Source organism: Pogona vitticeps, chromosome 2 (assembly GCF_051106095.1).
Source record: "Pogona vitticeps strain Pit_001003342236 chromosome 2, PviZW2.1, whole genome shotgun sequence".
Classification (NCBI taxonomy): Eukaryota; Metazoa; Chordata; class Lepidosauria; order Squamata; family Agamidae; genus Pogona; species Pogona vitticeps.
In genome coordinates, this window is record NC_135784.1 from 178,517,016 (window position 1) to 178,544,313 (window position 27,298).

Here is a 27,298-nt window from a genome sequence, read left to right on the forward strand (position 1 = left end):
TGTGGGATATAAATTGCATATTATTTTCTTGTTCTCTGTAAGAGCAGCAACCTACTCATAGGATCATGGTGACATGGGATCCAGAATTACACATAGTTCTCATTGTCAAAACTCTTGACTAGAGGTATGCAGATATGTGGTTTTGGATCATGGCTCCCACAAATTCAAAAAAGCATGGTCTGCTACCTGATGAATTCTGAGAGCTGGAGTCCAAAAACAAAGTCTGCATGTCCCTCTGATCTTGACCAGTTTGGTGCATGAGGCAAGAAGTGCAAATCAGACATTTTATTCCTACTAAGTAACAGGGGCCAAAGCCCACTGTAATGTTGTCCTAACCGAACTTCCTTGTGTCTGGAAGCTATACAAAAACTCAAAATATGTTTCCTCATCTCAGTGCAGCTTCCACAGGAGACTCTTCAGGCGAGTTCCCTACTGAGCTTCTACTGAACAGAAAGTCCTCCCAATAGTGAGATGAGACCGTGCTGTTCGCACAAGCCCAAGTTCAGGGAGATTTTCTTTATAGAAATCACCGCTTGTGCAATGGCAATGCTTGTCTGATCCCAAACTGCTATACTGGTAGGACTTTCCTTTTGCAGGAGCTCAATAGGATACTGGTCTTGGTATATTGTGGTCCATGGATGGGATGTAATTATCTCCTACCTTGCTGCATCCCAAATCTTCTGCCTAAGATGGTCTCCATGTCTTTCCTCATTGTCAGGATTTCCTTTTTCTCCAGGGATATTTGCTTGTATTTCTGGGGCTAAACTTTACTTCCTGACTTAGCTATTTAACTACATGAGGGGGGGCGGGCGAGCAATAATTTAAGCATAGCAATGGTGAGGAATTGACCAAAGAGCATGCCTCAAGAAGATCAGGGATTCTCCCAGGCCAGAGTTTGTATGTACCATAATTGACTGAGGAAAGCAGTCCTTCCTGGAAGGATAAAAAGGGCATTTCTAAGGCATGGTACATAAAATGACTGAATTCCGGAATAAGGCTGAATATAAATCTACTCAGAATGAGTGCAGGCTGGGAGGAACTAAGACTATTCCTACAGAACCGTCAGTAGACACTTCCTATACTTTTCTCAAATGTCTCTGTACAGGTACAAGTGCTAGAAACCTGTTTCTATGTTTGGAATTGAAAGACAGGATTCTTAGAAACATCACTTCTTTGCCAGGTCCCAGACTCGATGCTGAGTACTATGGATGGAACAGCCTGAATGGATGCTCTTTCAGATGCAGTAATCTGGAAGAACAAATTATGGTTGCTGCTTACCTGTGGGTTTTTTTTTGTTCGTTTGTTTTTTTAAGTACAATCTTTATCATTTTTCCTAAATGCTCTCTGCTGCTCAGATATTGGTTGGAAGTTTGACTGAAACCACCAGCTATAGGAAGCATCTGGATTGTGAACATGGGGATGCAACAGGGACTGTGCCCCATTCACATGGCGGAGGGCACTTTTGGTTGCTGTTTTCAGGATAACTGCGTAAAAAGGACCAAATCTGTGTCATCACAACTAGAATCATATTTCAGTCACTCTTCATTCGCGCATCACCAAACCAAATGGTGTTTCAGTTTTTCAGTTCCTTAGAAGTGGTTCCACAGTCAGTTTCCCCTTCTAACAGGAAATAATTCATTCTTCTCCTTTTCTCAGCAAACCTTGATATAAAATACGAGCTACAGCGAGCAATGGTTGTTTTTTTTTTTTTAAAAACCCAAAAAACAAAATTGCCCCAGACTGAAATTTCCATCGGGGGAGGAGGGAGAAGAAAGGAGGGTTTGATAACAGGCATGCGTTATGGTCAGAAGGTCCGTTAATACATCTGTCAGTTGGTATCATATATATATGTATATATATATATTTAGTATAATAGATTCTAGATTATTCCTCTTTTTTGTTATTTTTGTTCTTTTCCAGGTGCAAATATAATTCTTTTTCTTTTTTTCAACTTTGGAGAGAGAGGAAAAAAAAAACTGAAAAGAGGTCCCAGAAATAAATCAAAGCAACCCCCAAGTGGGGGATCATTGTGGATTCGGTGAGCGTGTTTGTGTCCAAAGAGAAACAAATAACAGACTAGAGAAATGAGTGGTTGTTGTTGTTTCCTGTACACCCTCCGGGACTCAGACCAAACCCTTCATGGGTAACTCTGAAGAAAACTTGTTTTTTCCCCCTCCCCACACAGTATATCCATCATTTTTCATTGCGTCAACTCAGTTTCTCTTCTTCATGTGCCTGAGCCATCCAGTGGCAGAAACCTTCTTTGTTTCCACCTCACTGAGAGGAAAAGAAAAACACCCTCCAGCGTCAAGAGGAGAAATGCCATCTCCTGCCCACTTTCCTTCCTGACTCACTCAGCTAGTCCTTATCTCCCAGGAGGAAGTGGACACTCCCGCTGTGCATAAAGTCATTTCAACTGGTTGCATGGTGGAGTTGTGTTAGAGAGAGGTTTCCATGCTGTGGAGCGGACTAACTGGGCTGGACGAGGAGGTAGGTGTCTTGCTGACGTCGGTGCTTAGGTAGATGCCGCTGTCAATAGCATTGTTGTTCTTGTTGGGGGATGGTGGGGGGCTGGCCCGGAAGCGCCGTCTCGGGGGACCCTCGCTCTCCTCCACATCTGTATCATCAATGAGGGGAATGTTGTGGATGTAGTCATTGATCAAGAACTCGGGCGTCGTCATGAAGTTATGGATGGAGGTCTTTGTGTCTGGCTTCTCCAGCCCTTCGTACAGTGAGCTACGGAACGCTTTCACTACGCGGATCTGAAGGAGAAGTCAAAAAATAAGAAGAGATAATGAGAGCTTGGCTCCTAGTTATTGTTCCCAATACCAGGCCACATTTTTGGGTCTTGCTAAGTGTCCCCCACTGTCTTGGGAGAGGTTGAGAAGATAGGACTCAGTCCTCCTACTTAAATATCCCCCTCATTCCAACCCAATGGGTTCAGGGCAGATTTACTGCTGCCAGTTTCTCCAAGATATTACGGAAATATCTGCAGCATTAGTCCCTAGCCCTCTTAAGATTGGGCACATTTACACTACAAAGCCACAGCAAATATATACCAGTTTATTGGTCATGCTTTCCCCTCAAAGAATCCTGGGAATTGTAACTCGGTGAGCAAGCTCAAAGGTCTCTACACCTAATTAAAGAATCACAGTTTTCTAGGGTTACAGTGACTATTAAGCCACTGTTAAGTCTACAATGTCAACATATGTGAAGAGGTTTTATCTGAGGACCTTGGGAGCCAAATATGGTGATCACTGCTTCAGTCTAAACTATCCTTACCTGTCTTCCGAGAATTACAAGAAGCTTGCAAGAGAGTTGTATGAAAAAGGCTTTTCTGCCATGGGTTTTCTTTACATTTGCTCAATACAGCAATTGCAGATTATTACTTTGCTATCAAGCCCACCCTGATCCCACAATTCTTTTACCCATAATCTTCCTTTGCTTGGAGCGGGCAAATAATTTTTTTGCTATTGCTTTCTATTGTGTGGCGATAACTGGAATATTCTTAGCCATCGATGAACAACTGTTTGAGAAAGAGGGTAGGAGTAAAGGGACCCTCATCAGCTGTGAGGGACAAAACAAAACTGAGGAATGAGAGGAGCGATCAGTGGAAAAGATGAGAAGTACAAAGGCTTCAGAGGGAATGGGATGGGGCTGGTAGGTGGACAACCATATGTACACTTGACACAAATGGTCTAGGACTCTATATGAGTAGAGTGTGGAAGGTATAAATGAGTTTAGTGTAAAAGAGATGACAGAATGAGAAGAGGTGGTTTAAAAATAAAAATGTATATCCACTTTCTCCTTTAAGAAATATCTTGATTTTTTTCTTTTTTGTTCCGTGTATCTTGCTTCCTGATCTCTCATGCCATCATCTCCCTTTCTCATCCTGTGCTAATATGAATTTTTTTAACTGGGATCCTCTAAATTTCCTCACTGTTGAGAATATGACCACAGCTAACTCATCAAATTGTGATTGGATACCATTTGTTTTTCTCAGGCTTCAGGAGAAATCTTAAAATATACTCAGCCTGTCAAGTGTCAGGAGAAGAAAAGACCTGCTGCTTTCCTTCATGTGTAGCATGCTTGCTACTGTTTTTCATCTTGATCCTTCTCAATAATTTGCTACTGTAGTGCTCTGGGGGGTAAAAATTTCAGGGCAGTTTGTTCCTGATATGGACATCAGTGGCTTACAAATGAAGGTGGATTTTGGTTTGAAAGAAGATTGGATCTCTGTCACAGCTCTTCTCCCCATGGGAGAGACAAGAGTAGCTAATCTTGACAAGCGCTCAGAAAGCTGCTGATGGATAAGAGAAACATAAATCATGGACAGAGCTCCATGCCTGGTGAGTAGGAGGAGTATTGAGGCACAAGACCCTAAGCAATTGCATGCACTTGAATTCTTTCATGCCTCATCATGCTTTGGGGATCCAGTTCCTTTATCAAAGGGGCGGGGTGGGAAGGATTACCTTGCGTAGAAGGCCTAGAAGAGAAAGACAAGGCAGAAAACGAAAACCCAACAAAATTCAGAAGCATGCAAAAATGGCAGAAATATTAACTAAGATTCCCAAAGGTTCAGAAAATAAATATGCAACAAGGGAACATGACAAGCAGGGTGCTGAGGCTCCTTAACCATCTATGTATATCTGTATTTCTGTGTGTGATTGATTGTTAGGGAGATTATGTGAAAAGAAGAGAAATTGTATTCTTGGTGTCTGTAGGCAGCAGTAAGAGGAGTGTGGCTCTGTAACTGCAAATGATAAAACAAGGAGTTCTGCCATTGAACTTCGACTTCAGATGGAAAGAAAAAGGACAGGTTGCTTACTCATACTGTAACTAGTTTTTCAAGTGGTCATTTGTGATTTCACACATGTAGGTTCTCTAGGCTGCTTAAAACTTTTCAGAGCCTCAAAGAATCTGTTAGACCAATCCCCTGCATTGTGCGTGTATGTTCCTCCACCTGATGGTTAGGCCTCAGTTCCCACAGTCTGCTGCTGACAAAAAATAAATGGTTGCGTGGCAGACTGAGGGGAGAATGAGTGAGGTGTGTGAATTCACAGGTAGCCACTTGAAGAACCACAATTTATAGGTAAGCAGCCCGGCCTTCTTTGTCATGGTCTCTGTGAATCACACATGTGGGTGATTGACAAGCTCAGTGGTGGTATATCACACCATTATCTCATGAGTCTGAGGTAGGCAGTGTCTGGTGCCATATACTTTATGAAAACCCTGGATACTATAGAAAGATCAAAAGGGAGCAGTTTGAACTGGTAAATATTGTTGCCCCGTGTGACATCCAAGAAAAAGCAATGGTTTGAATGGATGGCAATATGGAAATTGGTGTCTTTAAGTTGATTACTCCCTGGAAAAGACCCTGATGTTGGGGAAGCGTGAAGGCAAGAGGAAAAGGGGACGACAGAGGATGAGATGGCTGGACAGTGTCATCGAAGCTACCAACAGTGTCTCCTGTGAGTAGAGCCAACTTGTTTGGCCTTGGACAAGCTGAACAGTCCAGGATGACGTCAGAAGAAGGGCCTGGTAAAGCACTTTTTAGTATTTTCTTCATTAAAAACCATGAAAAAGGTCACCACAAGTCAGAATTGACTCAACAACACATAGTTATTAATATTGGTTCTAGCTTCACCAATCCGAACTTTTTAGTGTGTAAGAATTTACTTTTCTCAGATTCAGGATTGGCCTCATACTACCATCTTTCCTTGGATGGCGAAATAATGGGAGTAGAAGCTGTTGGAAAGCATTTTGAGGGGGAACAGGCTGTTTGGTGTCTTTCTTCAGTAGCATAGCTGTTTCTTCTTCCAGAACCAGATATGGTGTTGTAAGTCTGGAAAGACCTGTAGGAGGGAGAGACATAACTCGTATGGCAGAGCCGCATTCAGTGATGGTTAACACCCATTCGGTGCTGCTGACAGTGAGCCAGGTGGTGAGATATGGTGCTAGAAGTGTACTGCAAACGTCTTTCTTCTTTGGACAAGACAGCATGAATTTGTTGGGTTTGACAATGTGCTCTCCAGCCAAGAAGACTCACATCCTTCATTATGTGAATGATTGGATAGATCTGCCTGAAAAGTCTTCTCACTGTGAAACTGGACTTGTTTGGCCACCATAACAGCTGTTCTGCTAGTTCCTGGGTTATGATTAGTTTCTTTAAATTGCTCTCTGTTACTATGCCAAAGGATGCCAGTTACTATGCTTGAAGGGACCTCATTCACAGTTGTGCATGTGGAATCACTGCCATTGCTATTGTCGTAAGACCAAATTGTTTCTGGGCCATATGTGCCATAACTAGTGCCATGTGAATGAATCTCTTTGACAGTTCCACAATTTTGTCTATCCTGTTGTGAGGTTATTAAGCTCTTGGAGTCCTTTGAATCCACCAGTGCTCCAATACATTGAATATATTGAACTGTTCTTGGCTTTAAATGTGACTTTTTGAGGTTTATATGAAGAGTGAGAACAACCAGTGGATGAAATGCAAAAGAAACATCTTTACCTTGCCATTTGAATCTGCTACAATTAACCTGTCATCTATGTATGGGAATACCATACCATCACAGATTTGTAGGTAGGCAGTGACTGATGCCGTACATTTTGTGAAGACTCTGGTTACAATTGATAGTCCAAAAGGAAAAGCTTTAACTCATAAACCTAGTCACCCAAAGCAAAATATAGAAACACCAGTGGTCTGAGTGGATGATAGGCATCCTTCAGTCTCGAGAGTATGGTAACATGCTCTGTATGGAGGACTTGGAACAGCGTCTAGTGTGGCTGAAAAAGGCCAATTTGAGAGTGACAGTCCCATCCACACTGAAGACAAATACAATCTGTCCCCTGTCCAGCTCCCTGATTTTGCTGGTTTGGGTCTGCCTCTTTGCCTCGGTCTGCTGTACAAGGGTCTCTTCAAATTGGGAGAGGCTGTGATGCAATGCCTGCCTCCAGGCTGAATGCTCAGATGTCAAGATTTCCCATCTGTTGAGGTCCATTCCTAAGACCTTTGGATCCCACTTGCAGATATCCTTGTATCGCAGTCATGGTTTCCTCTGGGATGATTTCCCTGCACTAATTCTCCATACAGAGATCTTTTGGAATCCGACCATCAGCCATTCTCATGATATGCCCAAGCCAACGTAGACATCGTTGCTTCAGTGATGTATACATGCTAAAAATTCCAGCTTATTCTAGGACTACTCTATTTGGAACTTTGTCCTGCCAGGTGATACCAAAAATGCGTCGGAGACAATGCATATGGAACGTGTTCGGCTTCCTCCTGCCGTGTACAAAGGGTCCAGGATTCACTGCAGTACAGTAGTGTGCTCAGGACACAGGCTCTATAGACCTGGATCTTGGTATATGCCGTCAGCTTCTTATTCAGCCATACTCTCTTTGTGAGTCTAGAGAACATGGTAGCTGCTTTGCCAGTGCGTTTATCTAGCTGGTTAGTAATATGGAAATAAATGCCTTCCGGTCTCCTTGGGGTCTATCACAGCAAACCAATCTCCTTTCTTGATAAGTGGTAATATACCATCACCATCTCAAATTTCTTGCTGTCTTTGGAGGAATTTACATCTATTATGTCCAGAATTGGTTTGAAACCGCCTTTTTTGGAACTGTAAAGTAATGTGAGTACAATCCATTCATTAGCATTTCCAAGCGGACGGGTTGTATGGCACCTTCCTGGAGCAGCATAGCTATTTCCTCCTCTAGGATTTGAGATGGTGTTGTGTAGGTCTGAAAATACCTGTTGGAGGGCGAAATATAAACTCTGTTGCATAGCCTTGTTTCACAATGGTCAAGACCCATGTGTTGTTGGTGAGAGTGTGCCAGGTGATCAGAGGCAGCACCAGGGGTGGTATACTGTCCTTTGAATAAAGAGGACAAGTGGCTATGGATTTTTATATGAATGCAGTCAAAGGTGCTGTTTAATTTTTTTTCCTCTTTTCGTCACACTGCTTGGTTTAAATCTTTGCCTTTGAGCGTGTTGTTTGTAATGAGCATGTTATCTGTAATGTAACGGTTTCAGTTTTCTGAGGAAAAAATAGCTGATGGATAGGAATACAGGCTCTTCTAGTATGACCAGTATTGTTTCTGTTGAAATTGTGCATGAAAGCTCATTGTTTTAGCAGTGTTTCTTTTGTTGCATAAATTGTCCATAATATCATACATCTTCTCATTGAAGAGGCCCTCATCCTCAAAAGGCAGGTCTTCTGTCCTGGAATTATCTGAGAGACCATCTGAACAAAGCCATGCATAGCATCTCAAAGCTACTGTTGCTGTCATATTTTTTTTGCGGTGCAATTATTTGCATGCCTAGCTGAGTGCATCTGCTGAGTAACAAGAAACATGGTTTCCTGTTGGAAAGTTTAGCCTAAGATCCAGTTATCTTCAGGTAGACTGTTAAGGAGAGGTTGGAGTTTATCCCACAAAAATTGGGTATGCACCCGTTGCGGCTTGATAGTTCACAATCCTGATTCCCAACAATGCGGTTCAGTAGATCCATCTATTTCATCCATTTTATATCCATTTGTATTGGCAGGGGTTGTATTGTGGTTGTCTTTGATCCTGATGTGAGACAATGGTGGAAAATATTCCCTCCCCAGATAGAGATGCAAAATAATGGGGTGGTGGTGGTGGTGGCATCACCCTCTGAGAATAATGCATGTTACAGAGCCTTTTACGGCATGGGGACTCTTTCTCTGTCACTGTCGATGCCAAATCCAATTACAATGGATGTGATGGATGTGAATATGGGCTGAGTCTTCAGGGTGTGGATCGTGTAGGCTTTTATATATAGGAGACAATTCGGTTAATGTCTGTTGAGTTATTTGGCTCCATTCTGGAGAATTTGTGGTGTTTCTTTCTGATTCTGAACCCAAGCCTATTAGGTCCACCTGCTCTTGAGTTGGATGCTGCTCCAGTGAGGACTAGGGAACCAACCGTTGATCCTTAGGTTTGATTGTTTTAGAGTCTGGAAAGTTCTGAGGAGTCCCGCACAGGCTCAGGGAGAAACCACCTGTGTGATTCACAGAGACCACAAAAAATAACAGCAGCAGCTGATCCCTAAAGTGAGTGGTGGGAATATCATTGTTGTTTAGCAGTTCTGAGAAAATGTATCATTTACTGGTTCAGATTACTATTGCCAAGTGATATGTTACCACAGTGTACATTTAACCATTTGCTTAACCTGTCATCTCCATTGCCTTCCCATTTGGTTCAGTTTCTGCACCTGATCAGAAATCCAGGGAAGTGAGGGAGACCATCTCTTTAGCCAATGGTCAAACAATACAGATGGCCATGTTTGACTATAATTTGCATACTATGGTAAATTACCACTTATAAAATGGTTACAATGAATGGCAAGGGTGTGCACATTCCTATGCAAACAAACAGATCAGGCATTTCTTTCACTCTGGTATAGAATATAGGTGCTCTGGGTTTTGAAGCCAAACAGTTTAACTCATTGATCAGGATGAGGGATGAGCAGACCTGGAAACACACATGTATGCCAACCTGGCCTGTATCCTTTGGTAACACTCCAGTCCTCCTCTGGATCCCGGAGGGTATCTACATTTTTCATGTGTGAAGACCCCATTCCTGAGAATGGGAAAAAGTGAATGGCAAGGCCAGGTCATAGATTGAATGGTGCAGGCAGGACAGAAGAGCACCAAGGGCAATCTGCAGAGCTGAGTGCTCTGTTTCATTTTCATTTTCCCCCATTTACCCAGCTGCTAGGAGAAAGTTCCAGTTGATTTGCTAGTGTGGCCACAAGGAAGGGAATGAATGAGGGCAGCTGACATACACATTTTTGCATCCTTCTTAAAAGGGCAATGCTGTTCTATATTTTCTATCCTTTCTCTGTCCCTACCCTTTCAGTTCTTTGGGTCTGAAATTAGTCATCCTGTAGCCACAAGACAGTGATGATTTAATCAATGTCTTTGGAGCCGTAAAGGCAAGGTAGGCACATTTCTAAGATTAAAGAATGTGCTCATCTTCATCTTCCTTAGTTTTTTCTCTCTCCACACTTCTGATTGCAACACATGAATGTCAGATTTAACATGAGGAATCTGTGAGGGTTTTGCCTCTGCCCCATAGGTCACAAGCAGCCGAAAACAATGTAGTTTCCTAGTCTAGATTATTTTTACATCATGTTATATTTCATTTCCAGATGTCTTGCTAACTCAGTTGCCTGATTTTAATTTGTCCACTAGCTGCTGAACCATATTTGGCTCAATGCAACACTGTGTCCTTGCCATGAGGTAAAAATGAGGTAGCTGCCTCAAGTGAATTGTGTGTGTGCAATTTAATCACATTGGAGGAGCCATAGATGGCTTCAGTATATCCTTTATATTCATTTGTCTTAAAAATAATTTCCCAAACTCTTAGTTTATCTCTTAGGATTTCCTACCAAAGAGTAGAGGAAATACCTGTACATTCTTTTCAGAGGTTCCAACTCACATTACTAAACTTTCCATTGTTCCTTGGGCAATACCCCATGAGTGGAACAGTGAAGAACTAAACCTGGGCAGTTTAAATCTAAAATTTGGTGATGTAGAATCTGGCAGGGGCATATTGTCAGTACTGTATTTGACAGATTTAGTTCCTCACCCGGAATAATAAGCCCACAATGTTTATCTCTCCAGAGTACTGCAAGGATAAGTTAAATGAGGTCTGTATGGTTTCTGATACACATACTGAATGCAGCTTGATAGCCTCTTTTGCTTGCCTGTTGTTAAGTATCTGAAATGCCATAGTTTGAGTCATGTTGGCTACATTCACCTTGGTGGGCCAGAAGTTGTGCAAGACTAAAATGAAATGAACCTATAGGGCCCTTTCCACTTTCTGTATGGATGGAAACTAGAAAGGATGGTTCCTTTTGGTGGTGGTGAGGGGATGGACAACTAAAACAATCCTGGATTTGAGAGAGAGAAGGTGTGTGTTCTTTTTTTACAGGAAGCTGGAGATACCATCAGACTTGATTCCCAGTCAAGCCATGGCCCCCGTTTAAACAGCCAGTTGCTTGGGAAAAACATGCAGTACTGTGCAGATGGAAAAACAAGAGGGCATATGGTTTTCAGCCACTGACAAATGCAGCAAAAAGCCTGATTGGGAGAGTATAAAACACAGGCAAGAAGAGGAAGCAGAGATGAGCGAGGAGGGATTGCTTTCATGCTGCAAAGAAAGTCAGGGCAGGAGTCCCCCCCCTCCCCAACAATGTGATTTCAGAAAAGCAAAAAGCACAGACAGACAAGTGAAAAGACAACCCCAGTTAACAGCCTCAGGAAAGGAAGAGAAGAAAGACCCATGCATTCTTGCAACAGTACAGTAAACTTTCGAGTATTAAGGCCCATCCTTGCTGTTTTGGGGAGGAGACAAGGGAAGAGGGGATGATGGGTTCATGCTGTGCCACTGGTGCCTCCGTCCATGCCTCCTTGCCGGCTTCCCGCTTGCCCCTTGCCCTGGCCAAAAGCAGGTATGAAGACACAGGAAAGAAAAGATGAGCCAGCAGGTTGAAGTGGAGAAGAATAGGGCAGGGGACCCTTTTCTGAACACCAGGCCTTAAGGCACTCTCTGCAGTGGAAATATGAATTATTCAGTATTCATCCCCACTAGTGACTGAGGAAATGCCAGGGAGGGATCCCTGCCTTTGTCCCTATGAGCACAGCTTCAGTACAAACATAAACCCATACGCTGATCTATTTAAGAGTCATTCCTTCTCCCATCTGAACTGAAATCTCTTGAGGGGTGTTGTTTTGTAACAGATTTTTCTCACCGCCTCCACCAAACTACACTTCCCCTGAGGGAACGGACTTGGTCAAGAGACCTTCCTGTGCCAGTGATCTGAAGTTTTAAGTGTAGATCTGTGTTCCCAAACTGCAGTGTGACTCACTCTCCCCCTGAGCTACAGTTTCTCTTCCTACACAAAGACAGCCAACATCTTTGTATAAAAGCCAGTATTTCTGTCACAAGCCCAAGGCAAGCCTACCCATACTACAGCATGGGAAGCTTTTTCCAACCAGGCTATCTCTGTTCTCAGTGTTTCCCCCTATATCATTAGGCAGACGAGGGCAATGGATTAGGTGTCATTAAAGGGCAGCCAGTTGTTAGTTATTTATTCCACTATTACTGTGTTTTTAGCGGTGCTGTAGGAAGTTACTTTTTTTCCACACCACAGTTCCCTAGAATCCCACAGTGAACATGGCAGTAGCCAAAAGAAAAAGTAACTTGCACCATCTCTGATTTTTACTGTTAAGGATAGGAAGAGGTACATGTGGAGTTTCCTCCCCCAGTTGTCTAAATAACATACTATGAACCTTGACTTGGGGGGAAAGACATCACTTAATCTTCTGCTTCAGGCAGTATAATATGTGGGAACTTGTGGTTTGAAATCTAGACCCCTGCTGAAAGGGACAAAAGCCCAGCCCATCCTTACTTGATTTACAAAGGATGAAAGGCAGTTTTCCCTCTATTCCATGGCATTATAGAATATACATTATTTTCACCCATGTGGAAATGGCTTTTTTCATGAATACACAGTACTTCATGAATTTTAAAACGATAAATGTCAACTACGTCTAGGAATCTGTGTGGTAGCGATAAAACATGCCCTTTGGAGGTATTATATTTCCTACACTTACTGAACCAAATATTGCAGGAAGCAGACTCATGGATTGGGAATGCAAACCTCTCGGTCAATCACATTGGTATTAGTACACGTTTTCCTTCCCCCCCCTCTCTCAACACCTTGAAGGTGAGATCCCCAAAGGACAGTGTGTACCAGATAAACTCAAAACTATGAGCATTTGCCACATTCTCCCCTGGATTCTGATTGTGGAGGTTTATTGCCTTGCTAGTCTTAACCTTCCACAGAAAGGGAATTTTAGTTGAGGGAAGAGGCTAAAATAGTTGTTTGGTACATCTTTGAGTTCCACATGATGGCAAAGTCCCCATGGATAAGCAGAAAGCGGTAAAAATGGGATGAGGGTGGGTGAAGAGAGATTAAGGAAAGGAAACGGGAGAAACAAGGGGATATATGTATTTTTTGGCTGGTTTATTGTTAGGGTTTATTTAAAACAAAACAAAAAAACAAATACTACAGGACATTCCCAGCTGGCATTTGTGATGATTCCATCCATGATATCCTCGCAGCTGCAAAGGGAAAAGAATAGGAAAGGGATGTTTGTATGGGAAAAGTGCACAGGAAAGGAGCTAAGACAGGGGATTCATTTCAGGCTCCAGTGGGAAGGGATTCTGAAGAATTTAGTGAATATGGGATAGTAGCTCTGCCAGTTCAGTTCTGTGTCTGTACAAAGCTGAAAACCAGACTTACAGTATTTGATCTTGTTTGTTTTTAATGTATTAAATTGGTTTATATGTATATTTTATGCATAACAGGGGCTGGTAATTTTTGACCCTTCATATGTTTTAGATTGCAGCCCGTACATTTCCTTAGTATTGCTTAATGACTAGCTGAAGTCCAAAGTCAAATGAGGCCTCCTCATTGCTGAGGTATAGCAATAGTTATTTCAAGTAAAAGTTTGGCCTCCATGGAGGGTGTGAAGACTTGTTGTCCATAGTGCAAACCTTTTCCAACACCACCCCTAATAACTCTGCTATTAACCTAAAATTAACTATTATTTCACAAAGACAAACTGGAACCTCCATTTTGCTCATACACATTTAGCTTATGAATTGGGGGGGGGAGACTTAAGCTTTAAGCATATCTTGATTTCCCCAATTATTAGGGGATAACTAAGTTCTGTTGTTATTCTGAGCGTGCTCTCCTGACAAGAGCTTTGGAAAATTCATTTTTGGAACCTTAGCTGTAGCTCACAGGAGTCAATTTTCCAAGCCCTGCTGCTAAACTGAGACAGCAAAGAGGGGCTATATATGGAGAGACAATAGCTTTTCAGATAGTTATTTGTTTATTTATTATAACCATTCCATCCCTGCATGTTTTTAACATGGTGTTGGGTGATTCTAGAGATGCACCTATGGCCAAAGCACCCTACTCCCTTTTGTATGGGCCTGATATCTGTGTTTTTGTTTATTTCATTTTGGCTGCAGCACAGACCTCCAAAACAGATGCTTGTTCTCATCCTCCTCAGGAGAGACAACTTTTAGGTTTCAGACCTGTGCCATTCGCATTGCTCGGATTGAGTAACACTGTTAAAAACATGTACAGATGGAGGTGTTAAATAATCATATACATAAGTCTAAAATAGGAGAAGTCTACCCAACTCTAATTTACAATTCAGCATAGCCTAGTGTAAAAAAAAAAAGGTGGGGGAAGGGCAAAGAGGAAAAACTCCGTAATTTCTCCAAAGAAGGCTTATCAACAATAAGGCAAAAAGATCTGGATTGTGCTAATTTGCTAAGCCTAGAAGGGGCCTCCATCAAGGCTGACCTACACAAAAAAGCAGAAAGGACATAAGTGTTGCAGATCCAGCCATGCCTGTGTTAGGTGGATTCCCTACCGATGCCCCAATGCCATTGTACCTTGAACAGTACGCAGAATTTCAGCTGACAAAGGTTTTCCTTGCCTGAGGATGCAGCACTGAGGAAACTTCCTTTTGCTGGATGTTTACGTGGTGTCATGGAAGGCACTCAAAGCCTTGGAGAGGGGTGGGAGCCTTACAACAATCACTTTAATGGCAGTTATCATGTTGCTTTTCAAACGACCCAGTGCCTGGTCAGTAATAGATGAGATTCTGGTTGGGATGGCCAAGGAGTATGAAACCTGTTCAGTGCAGTGTCTATGAGAAGTTTAGGGAGAAAGTATTGCCTCCCAAAATACACAGGTGACTTGCTTAGGTTTCTGGATAGGAAGCTGAAGAATGTTTGTATCTAGTACTTATGCTGTCAGGATGATACTAGGGTCTACAGCAGTGGTCCTCAACCTTGGGCCTCCAGATGTTCTTGGACTTCAACTCCCAGAAATCCTGGCCAGCAGAGATGGTGGTGAAGGCTTCTGGGAGTTGTAGTCCAAGAACATCTGGAGGCCCAAGGTTGGGGACCACTGGTCTAGAGTACACGTATGTGATATAGGAACCTGTCAGAATTTATTCTGACACCTATGGTCACGTTTTGGGTGCCATGAAGAATTTTAGAACGTAACATATCTGTAGACATACTTATGCCTTACTGAAAATAATTCCTTTGCAGGTTCACTCATTTCGTTGGCTTTACCAAGTAGAATCATTTTGTAGATTGTAATCCCTGCTAATTAGATGCTGGCAAGAGCTACTCTTCGATTTTTTGTTTCATGGGTCTCATTATTCTGTGAGCCTGAAATGACAAACTCCCCTATGGAAAATTTTAAGGTAGCAAAACCCATTTGGCATCCATAGCATGGTTCCTAAAAAAGAAATACAATCATTATCAAACAAAAATAAAAGGAAACATAAAACAGACACAGCAATTCCAAGATGCAAGAAGTGGAGAAAGACCAAAGGCTATTAATGGATATCAATTTCCCAAGGAGTGACAGCAGCTCACTGGAAGGTAGGAAGAGAATTTAATATAAAGGCAGTATTTAAAAAGAAAGAGAGAGAGGGAGAGAGAGAGAGAGAGAGAACTGCTAAAACTGCAGCAAAGATTACAAGGCCATACTCGAAGGTTTACATTGTAAGGGTGCGCCCCATTGAAAAGCAAGACCAGTGCATGTCATACCAAAAGGCACCAACGACTCTACCACAGCACACCACAATGCCGGCATGGCCACCAGCATAGCTTTGATTGGTTTAAAAAAAAAAGGAAAGGAAAAAGAAACTGTTGAAACAGTCTAAAAATAAACCAACTTGCCATGAACACCTGGGACCTAGTCCAGGAGCAGAAGAACTGGAGAATGGATAGCTTACCTCTCTGGAACTTTCATGGCTGTGTCCCCCCAAAACGAGAAATTAAGAGCAGTTTTGTTTCAAGAAGGCAAGGAGGAGGTGGCACATTTTCCAAAGGGGGATGGGAGGGGGAGACGTAGGCAGGGGACTGAGGCAGATAAGAGGAGACGGGGAACCATTTCTTTGTCATCACGCATAGAGGAACTGGCTGGTGGCCTCGCTATAGGTGTCCTCAAGAGGCATGTTTGCATAATCCTGCCTATTCTGAGCAAAACAGACCCTCCTCTTTTGTGCCAACATACTCCACAGAATTTTTTTTTTCCTTCGCTTTCCCCAGCATGTCAATCCTTTCCACAAACATCTCTTTAACTATTTAATGAGACAATAGTAGCTTCAGAGCTATGGAAACATATTCCTGGCATTCTTATTCTCAAATGGGCTTTTCTTTATTCGTTCAGAGACTTTCTGAACTCCTCTGCCACCTTATTTATTCCATGTCCTGCCTATATTACAAATTTAAATCATTTTCAAATTGTTCTGGCTCCTAGTCAAGGAACCCAGACACAGGATATCCACCTTACTAACCTATACATATTGGTTTTATGCTACTTGAATTGCCATGGCTTCTCTCAAAGACCCTATGAAACAGCTTAGAAAGGAAGATTAGAATTATTTTAAATAAGGAAAGGAAAATGCATGGTCCTCCAGATACTGATGGCCATAACCATAGGCACAATATTATGGGAACTGCAGTCCAATACCAGCTAAACAGCTGGATCCCTTCTCAACAAGCTCTCAAGGAGGAATGAGTGATATATTCATTTATCTACAGTGTAGATGTGCCCAGAATCATAGGCTTTATACTACCTATCTTACCCCATGGTCAAAAAATAGTTTTCAGGACAAAACTACACAACTCCCAAGATTCTCTGAGGGCAAGCTTGTCAAATCAGTTTTGAGATTAGTTTAAATGTGAAGCATAGGTGGTAGATGGAGTTGTAAGTGATGATGCCACAGGCAACAGTCCCCAAGCATCTGCCTTTGAGCAATTTCCACTTATTCCAGTGGGAATTGCACAGCCGTTGGGCTTGGTGAGGTGAATCGGTCCCATTCAGTCCTAGAAGTGACATGAATCTGACCTGCTAATTCATTGTTATGTCAGATCCAGGTAGGGACACAAAGTCATGCTGAGCAGAAAGAGCATCCTTTGGGCCAGTTGGTCAGCTATGGAAAAAGCGGTTCTTTTTATACTGGCTTCTTCCAAATTTGGAACCTTTATTATATAAAATACCTTCAGATTTTGCCATGGAACGGGTGATGTAAGAATGTGATCTTGTCCAAAGCTTCATGCCCAGGTCTCCAACCAGATATTTTAACTTTTCTCTCTACCAGCCTGCCCACTCAGGCGCCCAAATCTCTGACGTGCAACAGTGAGTGACACACATCAAACACCACAATAAACACTAATAATTACCACCAAGATGTGTGGTTAGGCTGAGAAACAAGGCTTGATCCCCAGCTGGTATCCCTGTACCTTGCTCCATTCTTTCCATGGGAACATATTCCTCCTGGACCCAGACCAGCTCCCACCTCACCAGCTGGGGATCTCACTCCAGACCATTTAAAAACTAGCAGCCACTAATAAAGAAGGTGAAAGAGACGAGCAAACCAAGGAGAGAAAGGGTGCAGGTGGTTAAAGAAGGAGGGGGCAAAGCGCAGAAATTGTATGGCTTTTATAGAAGTTGTAAATCCGGCGTGACTGAGACCGGACAGAGAAAAAAAACTGAAATAAATAATATTGCAACAGTGACTGCAATAACAGAGGACCAAAGGAAGGAGGGGTAGGGAGGGAGGATAGAAGAGAAGGAAGGAGATATTGAGGAGGGCAGAAATAGGATGGGGTTGGGTTTTTTTTTTTTTTTTGGTCTTTTTTTCGATTGTTTTTAAATCACAAGCAGTAAGAGGAAATCAAGACTCACTCCCGGCACCGGTGCTGGCATTTGCGGCGGAGAGAATTACGTGAGTGGGGGTAGAAATATTGGTTACATCGTGCAGTTGGCTGAGGACGGAAGAGCGGCGTCGGACAGCCCCTTGAAAGGAGCCGCTTCTCTTGAAGGTGCTAACTACCTCCATCTGCAGGAGAGAAAATGAGATAGAAAATTCGGGTGGCAGCGGGCAGCGGCTGCAGCGGGACAGCGCGTGCCAGCCAGAGTATGATGGGCCATGCTGGGTGTCTGGCCACAGTCTTGGAAGCGTGATGCGCCAGAGACCAGCTTGGGGGGTGGGGTGGGGGGAGTTCGCACCCCACCTCACATTGGATGGAAAGAGCAAATTGCACCAGCAAAAGATCGAGGCAACTGGTCATACTTGGAGGGTCCCTTTCTGGAGGGCTCACTGAGAGTATTCAACCTCTGGCATCTTCTACTAATATTGCTAGGGATAATCCAGCAAGATAAGAAATTAGTAAGAAAACTCACCCATTAAGAGCAAGGCACAGCTGACCCATGAAACTTCTTGCTACCAGCTGTCACAAAGATCAGTACTGTAACTTTGAGTGGGAAAAGTGAGGGAAATAATAAGATCATTATGAGGGCAAATAAGACCGTAGGTTTATCTGTACCACCTGGGGCATGGAGTATATACTCAAACGAGTGGGTTGTAGCATATTTTACACTTTTCAAACGGCAGTATAATTGAACAGTAACTCAAATGTTTCACTCTTTATGTGTAAAACTTTTTCCCAACATTTGGCTAAATTCTAGCCTTGCCAAGGAACTGAAACTAAGATTTGTTTTTTTTTATAAGAGAAAAACAGGGGGAAGGCTCAGGCAGGCTTGATTTCCCATAAGTGGGCGGATCTGGGCAAGGAAGTAAGTTTTAGATCTACCTTAACTGTGTTTCTGAGAATACCTCTTTTCGTTTATTCCTGGTAAATGAATGGGTATCATTCATTCCCATGGAGAAAAAGGCTGTTTTGGAGGACCCTGTTGTAGTGACGGCTCCATCTGTTTCCTTGCCCTGCTTTGGAATGGCTTGTCTCTAATTGACTAATTCTGCAGGAGCAAGCCATCGGTACACACCCATACACACCTATCCACCCACAAACACAATGGCACGCAGGGCCCTTGAATCTTGCAGTTCCTCCATTCAAAACTACAGTATATGGCATGTTTATGTGCTATTTGTTTACACCTAAGCAGAAATCATCGCATCTCCTGAAACTCCATCATACTTTTCCCCTCTGTGAAAGCCAACCCTGCTAAGGATGTAACAAATTTCCTGAAACATGGTTGACCTCTCCTCCCCATACTATGTCACAGGGCTTACAAGTTCACGTTTAAAATGCCATTAGTTTCAGTAATAGCTCTAAGGTTTTCCAAGAAATAGTCCGTTATTGTGATAGCTACAAGTTAGTGCCTTACTTTCTAATTTTTGAAAATCAACTAACGCTGTAACTTTTCATTATTTTAAAAAATTCAACTGAACATAATAAGCCAGTGGTCGGGGATATAAAGATACATTTATTCCTGTCAACCTTGTTGTTGCCTTGAGTCAGAGCAGCCTGGAACCACATGGTAGTCCTCTTCCACCACTAGGCTGGACAGAGGCAGATTCCTAACTAGCCCTTTTGAGACCTACAGCAAATTGGCACCCTTTCCCCTCCCACTCTGCCATGAGGCTGGACTGCAAGCCCCTCATGAAAAAGGGGAGAAGAATGGGGTGTTCCTCAAAAAGAAAAGACAAAACTTTATGTTTTCGAAAGGAAAAGAAACTGGACAGGGTGTGAGGTATTGCTCTTCATTTTCCTAAGCCTCATATTTTCATCCACCTCTAGATCTTGGTGCCATCTAAATGCTGGTGCTCTGTGGCCAAGCCTCAGTTGCTCCAGTCTGGTTACACCTTTGATGAGATGCAAAAGAAAACAAGGTTCTTGCCCTTTTCAAAGTTGTAAAAAATCATTTCAGCAGTGGAAATCTAAGGAAAATCCCTGTTTTCTGGCCCAACACAGCCCTCAGCCCTATGTCCTTCAGCTAGTCTGGAATACACTTTCTATCAGCCTCATACAGTTAAACCTGAAGGTCAAGAATGATGGAAGTTGTAATCCACAACATTTGGAGGGCCACAGTTTGGGGAACAGCTGACATAGGGCATAGTTTATTATGTATATCTCATTGGAATGAATGGAAGTCCATGTGTTCTCGTGAAAACAGCTGGACAAAAAGGTCTGTAGTCTTTAAACTACTTTAAAATTGAGCTCCCTTGAATCACCATAATATTGTATATTGAACATATGATTAATTTCTTGAGTTGCAAATGTATTGTAACTTTAAAGGTCTGTATGGACTACATCCCTCACATCGGGTACTTCTCATTTGTTAAGGGCACCTTCACATACATCCATTCACAGCTGTTGGCAGCACAGAAGCAAAATGGTCCTACTGGGAACAGAAACTGGAGTGTAGGTCCTAGCTCAGCCATAGACCATGTCACCCTCTTCGCTGTATTACCCACAATTATTTAATGGGGAACCTATCCTCACCGGCTTGTCATGAAGACCATGTACAAGATCAAGAACCGGTGCGATATAAGGCCAATAGGTTTTAGAATTAGGGTAGGGGAGAACTTTCAGCCCAAGGGCCAAACTTAGTTCTAGAGAGGTTTTGGGAACTGCATCCCATTGATTGGGAGGGGTGGCGGACAACATACTGGGACCAACAATACCGCTATATTATACTCATAGTTTTTAGCGCCCTCAACTAAGCCTTTGAAAGGGAGGTCTCAAGCTTTTGGAATAAGGAAAACCCTATGTGAATGCTCAGAAACCACCCAATGATGGTGATCTCAGGAAAAAGGCCTAGCCCAGTGGTTCTTAACCTTGGGTTACTCAGGTGTTTTTGGACTGCAACTCCCAGAAGCCTTCATCATCAGCTGTGCTGGCTGGGGTTTCTGGGAGTTGCAGTTCAAAAACACCTGAGTAACCCAAGGTTAAGAACCCCTGGCCTAGCCAACTGGAAAAGCTCAGAGGGTCAGGCTGAGTTTAAAGGAAGGCCAGATTCAGCCACAGGGCTTTAGGTTCCCCACTTATGGTTACAGATTCAAATGAACCGGCTGGCTTGGCTGAAATGGAGGGAGTAGGAAAACAAACCAGTTTGGGTATCTTGATCTCCTGCTGGTGCAAGTCAGATGAGCAGCGGAAAGCAGAAGAGTCTCCATTCCAGTGCCAGTAAGTAGGCTTTGGGAAGGCAAGGCATTCTGATCCACGGGAAGCTCCATGCTCTCCACCCCACCTCCCCAGTTAGTCTATCTCTTGGAAGACAGCTTGGTTTTGGGAGTTGGCAGAGAGTGGTATTACCCCAGGGAGCAGGGCTAGGCTCTGTTCCTATTCCAGGAAAGCAAAGGAGTGGACTGAGATCAGGGGAAGTGCTCCATTTAAAAAAAAAATTCAGCAAAAGAGCTGGGATTTAAATAGCTCTTGGAAGTGCTACACTCTGTCTTGGAAGCCCTGGTCCTCCATCCCTGTGGACTGAGAGTCTGATGAGCTTTGATATGGGTAGGGGAACCTGGACTTCTGGAGGACCAGCCTGCTGGGCACTCTCCTTCACTCTGGGGTGGAATAGAATCTGCCATGGCCGTTTTGGGGTGGAGCTGGAGTATAAGAGAGGGTTTGGAAAACAGGATTCCTGGGTCATATTCATTTCATGTAAACCAGTAAGCAGCAGCTTTGATACACAACACATGCCATTGGGTTATTTCTCGTCATGCTCCAGGCCTGTGTCCTTCTTTGATCCAAGAGCCATCAAGTCTTAAGGCAGGAACAAACCACCTTTTGTTTGACTTGCTAAAGGAAAAGAAGAATTGCAAGGCACATGTCCCACCCCCTCTTTCAGACGGTTTGAGGAAACAGGAAGGGATGGGTTGGGGGGGAAGGGCTGCAATCAGAAAGCATGTGTTGTTAGAACATAGAAGCTAGACATGGGTGTCTCAGGATCATGCCTCTGCCATGAACTCCGTTGGAGGTACTTTGCATACAAACCCTGTAATGGCTACAGGTAGAACAACTTGCCTTCTAGCAGTTTCTCTCCTGGGCTTAGTGTCCCAGCTATAAGCAAGGACCTGGGGCAGTTGTGACTCGGATGTGACTGCACCATAAATGGTTTCACTTGATTTTTTAGTGTGGCTATGAGGTATGCAATGATTGTAGTTGGCATTTTCTTTGAAAAAGAAAACAGACTAGTCGTCTGGCCTTTTTGATTGCAGATAAGCCCAATGAAGTAAAAGATGTTATCTGAGGGTGCTTCCAGACTTTCAGAGAGACCCAGTCATTGCTTTTCTGCTCTCAGCGACGTGCAAAACAGCAATGGCCGGTGTAGCGCTTTTGATTTAAAAGCACCCTGCTGTGGTCATTCCACTAGAGGGCACCATGTGGTTGTGTGGGTGAAGAAATCAAGCCACATTAGTAGCATCCTTATTTAATTCATTGGTTAAAAAAAAAAAGTAAAGCCTTTCAGTATAAATGTTGAAACTGATCTGTTTTAAAAAAAGCAACATTTCAAAATAGAGATAACTGGGGAGATAATAGTAAAAGGAATTTCAAGTGAAAAAGTGTGACAGCAGTCAACTGAAACATAACTCCCCACATCAAATGTAAACACTATTTTTTTAAAAAAAAAGCAGAACATGAGTTCTAAGTCGATGCAGGTATCCAAAGACTGCTGTGCTTTCCTTCCCAAAAAGGGTTTTCTGAAACCTCATTAGGATACGTGGCATAGGAAAAGGACAGGACAGCAGCAGGTTGATGGCAACATCATGTAGATCACTGGTTCTTAACCTTTGTTACTCAGATGTTTTTGGACTGCAACTCCCAGAAGCCTTCACCATCAGCTCTGCTGGCTGGGGTTTCTGGGAGTTGCAGTTCAAAAACACCTGAGTAACAGAGGTTAAGAACCACTGATGTAGATGACTTAGAAGGGAGTGGATAAAAGGTGACAATTCCAGAATAAATGTCAGTGTGGAAGCACCCTGAGGCCTGAAGGAAAGTGATGGGATCCCAGTGGCTACGGAGAGGCTGTTTTCTGAGCGTCTTACCACTTTGTTCTTTTCCTTGGACTGTAGGCCCATCTTCCCACTGCCCTTAGCCTCTAACTGCCTGTGTCTCATAAATTCCTAATAATTTCACCCTTAGCTTGAAAAAGTTACTTGTTCAGGGTCAGAAGACTTTGATTCTCCCAGCTGGCATGGCCAGTGACACTACAGTAGTGGAGCTGTTGTCCAAGAAAATAACTTTCTCAAGCAGTAACCCCACATCAGCTGTGGAGATAAGATGAAGTTTATATCTAACAAATCATACTTGATCACATCTATAGACAAAATAGCCAGCTAAACAGTCAATTAAATTCATTTGTAGAATTTAATCGTCATAGTTATCCTCCGTGTGGTGAACATGGGAAGTCTGGTTTTGAGAAAAATTGGGGATTATCTTACAGATAAAGAAAAATTCCACACTGATTCCTTAATCCTCTTACACTGCTCTTTGTAGCCACGATAGACGGGACTATTGCCACCATAGAAGGGAAACATCTGCAAGAAGGTTTCTGTTTCTCATTTTAATGTTGTCTAATTCAGGGATATGAAACCCAAATCGGTTAACAGGCCAAATTCCTCACCAAGGCATTATGACAGGGTGCTTCAATACTTTTACAGACACTTGCAATACCCATCCCACTTCAATCTAATTAACATAAATCTCTCCAACGTATCTTCCAGATGCTCACCACAACTGCAGCACTGGGTGGTCTTGCACCACCGATGTTTCATTTCCTAAAATACACAACTGCATGAGAAATGCCTGCAAAGAAAGAAGGCTCTTTAATGGCGGGCCAGGAGCCCACCTTGTGGGGTTTGCTTGCATCCACATCCCAGTTTTTGCAAGTTATGTCTTATGCCATTACCAAGAGCAGACACATTTGTGAGCACATAGATCACCTTGCCTTTTGTGGCTTCTTGGCCAGGTAAATTATGGGGCATGGGAATATATTGCAGATCTCATGTCTGATGCTGCAGCTTTAGTGCCACACTAGAGTACCTGGAAGAAGCTCCCTGAAAAACAGGTACAGTGTGGAATGGAAGAACTTTTGCCAACATCTTGACTTGGGTAAGGCCACACTGACCTTATTATGGTCACTTCTTTTGTTCTGCAAATGGGGGTAGAGACCAATATGGGCTCATCTGAGCTACATGATTTGCAGACAACCTTGTACCATCAGCCACAGACACACTGGGTGGCCTTGCACAGATTTCAGTCTCTCCCCCTGCTCTGTCATAAGGGGAATTAGAATTAGCTATTACTTGAAACACCTCTACAACTGCTACTAACACTACTCGCTCAGCTACAACATTTGTTAGCCTTCTCCTAGAAGCTTCCAAGCAGCCCAACAATAGAATCACCATCCCATTTCTGCTTCTATAGGCTGCCTTCATTCATGCATCCAAGCAGTGCATTCATTAACTCTTTCTGCTGAAACAAGGCAAAGGGCAAGGGAGATGAAATGCCCAAGCTGGCATTGTGGGTCTCTCTCTCTCTCCCCCAGGCATGAGCAGCAGGGTGAAACCACCATGTCCTGGGAAGGGGTGGGAGATCACCAGATGAAGGGGCTGTCTTCAAGTCTCTGCTAAAGCAAAGGAAGGGCTGGGAAAAGAGGGTAGGGAAGCACTGGTGGGAGGAGTCAGATGCAAAGAAACTCCTCCCCGTTGTCTCATACCTGGGTCTGGATGCGGTTGAGGCCACGGAACCACAGGATCTGGCCACGGCGCAGCTCCCGTTCAGCATGGTCAATTTCTTCTTCATCCTCTGCCATCTCTTCATCAGTGATTTCATCCTTGCCAGGACCGTGGCCTGCCTCCTTCAGGCATTTGAGTTGGCTGGTAGGGATGGTAGCAATGACCTGCAGAAGGGAGGAGGCAGCGAACCTACATTCTGATCTTTCCTTTCTATATAGGACCAATTATCTGCAGAGCTTGGAAGAACAACTTTTCCGTTCTCTGTGCTGCTCTCTTTCACGGCATTCAAGTGAAATCTTATACTAGAGACATAACTGAGAATTCTGATCAACCTTTGGCAGAAATACCATGACTCAAAACATTTGGGAGAAGAGCCAGCCTGTGCAGCCTTTGGCTAACTGCATAGCCCCAGGGGGCTGCCAAAAAAAAAGGGAATGGTAAACCACTTCTGAGTACTCTGTACCTAGAAAACCCTGAAAAGTGTTGCCATAAGTTGGAAGTGACTTGACTTTGATAATATGTCATTAATTGATTAATTTATGTCTTAGAAAGAAGGAAATTTAGGAAGAAGTAGCAAAAGGGATTGGGAGCACAGTTTGGAAAAGTTTCTTTTCGGACTACAATTCTTAAAATCTGGCCAGCATGGGCACTCATCATCTTTTTCAAGCTGCGGGAGGGAGGTACATGGTCCTTTATGCCAGATGATGGTTTCCCCTCTCAAAAAGATTCCAGAAGTGTATCTGAACCCACCTTGGCCCTGTAAACTGCATTTCATAGTTTGTTTGGTTTTTTAAAGGGTCTACTAAATGTCATAGCTAATGAGACACTCATTTTTTTAAAATATGCTGGTAGCTCTTTAGGATGGTGTAGGTACCTCACTGTGCCTCCTGGGTGAAGAGCCAGCCTGTCTGGCCTTAGACAAACTTCACAGTCCCAGAAGTGCCCTCAGAAGAAGGGAATGGGAATTTGCTTCTGAGGAGAGATGGGGGCTTTGTATCATATATGAATATGAAGCCATTTGGCACAGGTGGTCGCCCTGATTATCTCCCACCACAAGACCCTGCCAGACCACTTAGTACACAGTGTGCCTTATATGTCACTGGCGTTATCATCACCGTGTCAATCACAGCAGTGGCCTGACGGCCACTGCTCTGCCTCTTTGCTCACCCAGCCACTCCGCCGCTGAGCAGGGAGACTCGTCCTCTTGCCTCCTTGCTGGAGTGGCTGCATGAGCAAAGAGGTGGGGCTGTGGCAGCCGTGCGATTGGTGTGGTGATGAGGACGCTGGCAACACGCAATGTGCACTGTGTGGTGAGTGGTCCAGACAGGTCTGGGGGTGGGGGGAGATAATCAGGCCACCTGTGCCAGGGGGCGGCTTCGTATAAGAATACAAAATCCCCATCTCTAGTTCTGAGTAGTACCCTTTCGGGTAACCCTTGAAAGGCAGCAATAACAACAACAACAACAACAACAACAACAACAACAACAACAACAACAACAACAACAACAATAATAATATGGCATTTGAAAAGCAAGGGTGGAGTGCAATGAGGAGCATATCTAGTGGTAGAAGAGCATGGCTTTAGCTGCTCAATATTGTTTATTGCCTTTTCCTATCCCCATGATAGCAGATTATACTGAATAAGCAATTACATAAACAACGCTCAATATACACAATCTGTGCAGGTCAAAAAAAATCTACCTTTATTTTTTAGCAGTATGGGGGGGGGGAGAAAGAATTTAGATTCTCTCAAAGCAAGTAGGTCCAGCTGGGTGGATTCCACCTAGTGTTTCTGAATAAATGCCATCCTAAACAGAAGTCAGCCAAATCAAAATTCTGCACTGAAGGCAAACACCTTTTTTTATGTAAAGAAAAACTGTAGTCTGCAAATGCCACATTTTTCATACATAGCAAGCAGGCAGGAATTTACATAAAGTCCAAAGCTACATTTCTCATCTTCTGAAATTTTAATTGGGCACTGCAATATACTGTATCCTCTAGCACAACAGAGGAGCTAAAACCTTGATTTTTAGAAATATAGATAAAATGAGATTCTTAGAAGTCTGGTTTCATTCATTCATTCATTCATTCATTCATTCATTCACTCACTCACTCACTCACTCACACTCACTCACACACACACACACACACACACACACACACACACACACACATACATACATACATACATACAAACATACAAACATACAAACATACATACATTTTCCTGCCATTTATTTATTTACTTCTTTCTGGAATAACGGTGTGCGAATGGCCTTAGAATACAAGCTCCTTCACATTTTATAGAGCATAACACTGACAACAGATCTTGGGACTGAATACTGAGGACCTTCCCTCCCAGTTAGATGATCCTGCAGAAAGCATAGATGAGGAGATCGGAGTAAGGTTTTTGCTTACCTGTCCCCAGACAAGTTCCCCAAAGCCCACAAAGAGGCACCAGAGCCATTGCTCGGCATTCAGTGGAGAACAGCTGAATGGCTTCCCCCCAAACTGCACAATGACGATCTGTGTAGGGAAAACAGGCAAATGGTGAGAAAAAGCCACAGAGAGAGACAAAACCCCCCGCAATCATGATACCTGGATACATAGGCTCAGGGATGACCTGGTCCACAGGAACTCCTTGCCAAATTTTTGTAGCATTGTGT

At 43.2% G+C, this 27,298-nt stretch overlaps 1 protein-coding gene across 6 annotated transcripts in view; it reads right to left on the reverse strand.

Moving 5' to 3' along the window:
- Window positions 1–270: 270 nt before the first annotated feature.
- ATP2B3 (ATPase plasma membrane Ca2+ transporting 3) overlaps window positions 271–27,298 on the reverse strand; it is a 136,189-nt gene continuing 109,161 nt past the window's right edge. For 2 of the 6 annotated variants that reach the window (XM_072991430.2, XM_072991429.2), the window contains 4 exons: window positions 27,051–27,158; window positions 24,614–24,796; window positions 17,834–17,987; window positions 271–2,762 (listed from right to left, as the gene is read on the reverse strand). In XM_072991430.2, the coding sequence (XP_072847531.1) occupies window positions 2,737–2,762; window positions 17,834–17,987; window positions 24,614–24,796; window positions 27,051–27,158 (471 nt within the window). In that variant the 3' untranslated portion in view covers window positions 271–2,736. Of the gene's footprint in view, window positions 2,763–13,117; window positions 13,165–17,833; window positions 17,988–24,613; window positions 24,797–27,050; window positions 27,159–27,298 lie in introns of all 6 variants that reach the window. The other 4 variants (XM_072991428.2, XM_072991427.2, XM_072991433.2 and 1 more) reach the window with 3 other exon arrangements.